The 5653-nt window shown below is 40.7% G+C and overlaps 1 protein-coding gene across 1 annotated transcript in view; it reads right to left on the bottom strand.

The window, feature by feature from the left end:
• Positions 1–4481: 4481 nt before the first annotated feature.
• LOC138352329 (uncharacterized) overlaps positions 4482–5653 on the bottom strand; it is a 2510-nt gene continuing 1338 nt past the window's right edge. The window contains exon 2 of the mRNA XM_069304710.1: positions 4482–4531. Coding sequence (XP_069160811.1) covers positions 4482–4531 — 50 coding nt within the window. The remainder of the gene's footprint in view (positions 4532–5653) is intronic.

Raw genomic sequence — 5653 nt, 5'->3', positions numbered from 1 at the left:
ATAAAAAATGGCAAATATACCTCAGTTTCCTGCATTTGAAAATGACTGTGACCAGACAAACCTGTCACAGAGGTGGATCAAATGGCTTAAAAGGTTTGAAAATATGTTGATAGTTTCTGACATCAAATGTGCTGAAAGAAAGCGTGCCTTTCTACTTCATTATGCAGGTGATAGAGTTTGTGACATCTTTGACACAATGAAAGACACTGGTGGTGCCAAAGATTATGACATTGCCAAAGCCAAATTAACTGAACATTTCAAACCAAGGCAAAATACTGCTATGGAAATTATGCATTTCAGGAGAGCCAGACAACTGTCTAATGAAACTGTGGATCAATACCACACACGTCTGCAGGGTTTAGCAGCCCATTGTGAGTTTACTGATGTTGACAAAGAAATCAAACAGCAAATAATTGAATCATGCACATCTACACGTCTTCGTCGAAGAGCTCTAGAACTTGTTGATGATGACAGTTCTCTTACCAAGATACTGGATATGGCTCGTCGAATGGAAGATGCTGCACGTGATGCTCGTGTCATGGAGTGCAGTGCCAACAACAGTTCTGCCACTGTTACTAGCAGTGATGAGGTATGTAAGGTTCAGGGAGGACATCGTAATCAAAGAAGATATCATGCCAAACCTAACAGTAAATTGAGCCGAGAACCACATCACAACTGGGGTCATGGAACAAGACTCAAGCAATCACAACGACCCACATCAGAGGGTGTCAACAATAAATGTTACAATTGTGGAGGAGACTACCCACACCAAAATAATGTTTGTCCTGCTCATGGTAAGAAGTGCTATGAGTGTGGAAAACTAGGTCATTTTGGTGCTATGTGTCGTTCTGCACTCAAGAAACCACAGTCAGTGAATAAAAGCCCTGTACGAGGATCAGGTCATAGGTGTCGAGGTGGTAAACACAATCTTGCACCTCATATCCAGAATGTTAATAATATACAAGACAATATTTCATTACAACCAGTCTCAGATGACAGTGAATGTGATTATACTTATGGAGTACAAGCAATCACAGAATGGAATGATCTTCCAAACACCCCAGAGACATGTGTATACATTGCTGGTATTTGTCTCAAAGTTCTCATTGACACTGGATCAAACATTGACACCATTGCTGAGTGCCACTATGAGAAATTTAAAAAACAGTTCCCAAAGCTTGAAAACTATAATGGCAAAGCCACTGCCTATGCTTCAAAGGTAGCCTTGCCAGTGATTGGAACTTTCACTGCAGAGATTAAGTCAAAGAATGCAATGCTCACTACTACATTCCATGTTGTTAGGAATGCAAAGGAGTCTTTACTCAGTTACAAGACTTCAACCAAATTGGAACTACTTCAGCTTCAGCTACTTCAGTATTGTTGCTGAATTTTCTGATCGATTTAAATCCATAGGTTGTTATACTGATAGCAAAGTACATCTGCATATCAACCCAGGTGAAATTCCAGTTGCCCAACCACATCGCCGACAACCATTCCAAACTCGCAAGAAAGTCGATGCCGAACTGGATAGGCTGATGGAACTAGATATCATTGAACCAGTAACAGGCCCAACACCATGGGTAAGCCCAATTGTCACTCCACCAAATCCGAAGAATCCAGATGAGATACGCATTTGTGTGGACATGCGTGTTCCCAACAAGGCAATAATGCGTGAACGCCATCCTACACCCACTGTAGATGATATGATCTATCGCTTGAATGGTGCAACTGTATTCAGCAAGTTAGATTTAAACAAGGGCTATCATCAGCTTGAACTTGATGATGAGAGTCGTTTCATCACAACGTTTACGACACATCGTGGTCTGTATAGGTACAAGCGCCTGAGTTTTGGTATCAACAGTGCTGCCGAGGTATTCCAGCACATCATCAGCCAGGTATTGCAAGATATACCTAATGCTGACAACATGTCTGATGACATCATTGTTTATGGCCGTACCCAAGCTGAACACGACAAAGCTCTTCGTGCAACATTGCAACGCTTATGAGAAAAGAATCTGACGTTCAGCCGAGCAAAGTGTGAGTTCAATCAACGAAAAATTGAATTCTTCGGACATGTACTTAGTGACAAAGGTCTGTCTCCAGATCCTAAGAAAGTTGCAGATATCAAGAATGCTGCACCTCCTTCAACGTCCACTGAAGTACATAGTTTTCTGGGAATGGCAAACTACTGTTCTCGCTTTATTCCAGATTTTGCTACCATTACGAAGCCTCTACGTGAGCTCCTGAAGAAAAATGCATCATGGTACTGGAGCGATATCGAGCAAAATGCATTTGATGCTGTGAAAGATGCACTAGTAGAGAATGCGACTGCTGCATACTTTCATCCATCAATGGACACCGAGTTAACGGTTGATGCTAGTCCTGTTGGTTTAGGTGCTGTGTTAGCCCAACACAAACCTGGTCAACCAGATTTCAGAGTAGTAATTGCCTACGCCAGCCGTTCTCTCACAGATGTTGAGCAACGATACAGTCAGACAGAGAAGGAAGCTCTTGCTCTTGTATGAGGCTGTGAACACTTCAATGTGTATCATTGACAATGCAATACACATTGACAATACTTCAATGTGTATTGCATTGACTAAGAAAAGTTTCCACGCATCCCACCCTCAGGAGTTGACCAAGATGCATTCAAAGCACTTGAACGCATTCAGACAGAATTAAGTGTTACGCAACAACGCGACACCGTGCTGCGAGGTACTCGTATCGTCATTCCAGCTGTTCTCCAGCAACGTGCTCTGAAGCTTGCACATCAAGGACACCAAGGTCTTGTTAGGACCAAACAGCTGCTATGAGAAAAGGTGTGGTTTCCTGGCATTGATCGTCAAGCAAAGGATATGCATGATGCCTGTGTCCCTTTCCAAGCTGCTGTGGATACTTCAAGACCAACACCTCTACAACCTTCACTACTACCTGCTGCACCATGGACGGAAGTATCGATGGACTTCTGCGGACCGCTACCAACTGGAGAGTACTTGATGGTAGTCATTGATGATCACTCACGCTATCCAGAAGTAGAAATCATCACTTCCACATCTGCAAAGGCTGTCATCCCGAAACTCGACAAGATCTTTTCAAATTTTGGCATTCCTGAAGTTGTCAAGACGGACAATGGACCGCCATTCAATGGACAAGACTTTGTCAACTTTGCTGAGCATATTGGATTCAAACACCGCCGTGTGATGCCACTACATCCTCAAGCAAATGGAGAAGTCGAGAGATTCATGCAACCTCTCATGAAAGCGGTACGCTGTGCTCATGCCGAAGGACGATCCTGGAAACAAGCTATGTATGCTTTTCTCAGGAACTACCGTGCAACACCACATGGAACACTGGGCAAGTCACCTGGTGAACTTTTATTTGGACGTCCTATGAGAATCGCACTACCTGTCATGCCAGCCGTGATAACGAATAGACGTCTCGCTGAGAAGGATGCACTAACCAAGGGCAAAATGAAAATTGGTCATGATCAACGTGCAAAGGAACAATTCATAAAGGTTGGAGATACTGTTCTCATTAAAAAGAAAAAAGAGGGAAAGCTAGATATGCCGTATGATACAAAACCATATAAAGTGATTAGTGTAAAAGGAACTAAGGTAACAGCGGGTAATAGAGATCATAGTATAACACATAATATGGCCTATTTCAAAGTGATTCCACCCCACAAACAATTCATCAAGGGATGTTATTGCATTTAAGGACTCTCGTCCTAAACGTCATGTTAAACGCCCTACACGATTTGATGATTAATTGTGTTCCTATGTAATGCAAAGTATTTACTTATTATGCTAAACTAAATTTAATATTGTTTGAATAATGCAGATCTCTCATTCAATATTTTGTAACTTTGTATTACAGTTTCTTTCATGTTTGTTTAACATTGCATTTGTATTTTTAACATACAAATGCAATTTCAATTTTTAACATTGAAATCCTTTGTGGTAAAGATTAAGATGTTTAAATTCTTTGTGTGTTTAATTAATGTTAAATGTATGCAATATCTCTTGATATGTTAATAATTTACTTTGTGTCAATAACTTTGCTTTGTGCTACAAGCATGGTAGACATCTTGTATTCATTCTTTTTAAAGAAAAGGAGGGATGTCATGTTCACAGAAAATGGTACCATCCGTTTACTATGTGCGGCGGCTGAGACGCCAGGGAGCGAGGTAAACAAGAGAGCGTACAGGACGCTACCAGCTTGGAAGCAGCTAGTCATGTAATCGTTTATAAGTATTAAAGTCAGTAACCAAGCCATGGCTTTATATCAACCCTAAAACCAAGACTTCCTCAGTAACACACAAACACCACAATACCCAATGTATGTCGCTCATCCATGTCACCTACCACCTCACCATTAGAGGACATAATCAGGTGCTAACACAAAGGAATTTGTCTTTGGTAATGTGAGGTGAGACCTTACGAAATACATCACTAGGCGTCAGACCCAAATTATATATAGGTTTACTGGCTCGCTATAGCCCGTGATCCATGGACATTCTGAGTAGCTAAATCTGAAACAACAACAACCCAAATAATAAGTAAAATGATGACCAGACCACACACTAGAAGGTGAAGGGACGACGACGTATCGGTCCGTCCTGGACTATACTCAAGTTGATTGTGATGAGGGAGTTGATGCAGGCAATAAATAGGCAAGAGAGAGGTGAGGAGCAAGGCAAAAGGTACGAACTGTAAGGTGTAATAGAGGGGATAACAGTAGGAATAAGAACTGCAGAAGGCCCATTGGCCCATACGAGGCAGCTCCAATTATTTCCACCGAATGAGAGGGAAATAGTAATAGGAATAAGAAGAGGATAGCAAGGGAACGTAAGAGAAAACAATGATCAGAAAAAATAGAGAAGAGAGAAAGAAAAGGAAAGAGAAAGAAAGATAAATGGAAGGATAAGCTTATGTTAGGTCACGTTTGTTTGAAAGATTAGAGCATTTGAGTATATACTGTGAAAGGGAAGAGTCAACAGCAACAAAGCCAGGACTCAAGTTCATGTTGGGTACGTTGTGTATTACAGCCGATTCTACAAGACGGCGTCTGTGTATAGTAGAGGCAGGAAAGATTATTTTGGAGGAAGACCAATCAATAGGATGATTAGAATCCCTCACATGACAGAAGAGAGCATTGTTAGTGTCTGCAGACTTAACACTTCTCTTGTGTTCCTAAAGTCTGTCATTAAGTGTAAGGCCAGTTTCGCCAAAGTATTGGAGAGGACAAGACGATCAGGAAATAGAGTGGTAGGCCGACACTTGTCGACCTATTATGCAAGTCCCGATTTGCCTAATAGGCCAAGTGGTTTTCTTTATTTTTCGAAAATTGTTTCCAATTGATTTATTTGAAATATTATTAATATATTATATTAGGAACATAAATTGTTGACTTAGTTATGTTAGTTTAGGTTAGGTTAAGGTAGGTTAGGTTAGGTCATATATCTACGTTAGTTGTAACTCAAGTTATAAAAAAATTAACTCATACATAATGATATTGATAGATTTATCATTTCATAAGAAAAAAAATGAAAAATAATGAAATTCACGAAAACTTGGCTTATTAGGCAAATTTAGCCTGGCATAGTAGGCCAAGTAGTGCGTTCTGGCTACTAGGTGATGCGATTTAACAACTT

The sequence above is a fragment of the Procambarus clarkii genome, chromosome 53 (genome assembly GCF_040958095.1).
Source record: "Procambarus clarkii isolate CNS0578487 chromosome 53, FALCON_Pclarkii_2.0, whole genome shotgun sequence".
Classification (NCBI taxonomy): domain Eukaryota; kingdom Metazoa; phylum Arthropoda; class Malacostraca; order Decapoda; family Cambaridae; genus Procambarus; species Procambarus clarkii.
The sequence above is the reverse complement of the archived record's forward strand: the minus strand, read 5'-3'. Positions and strand labels throughout refer to the sequence as shown.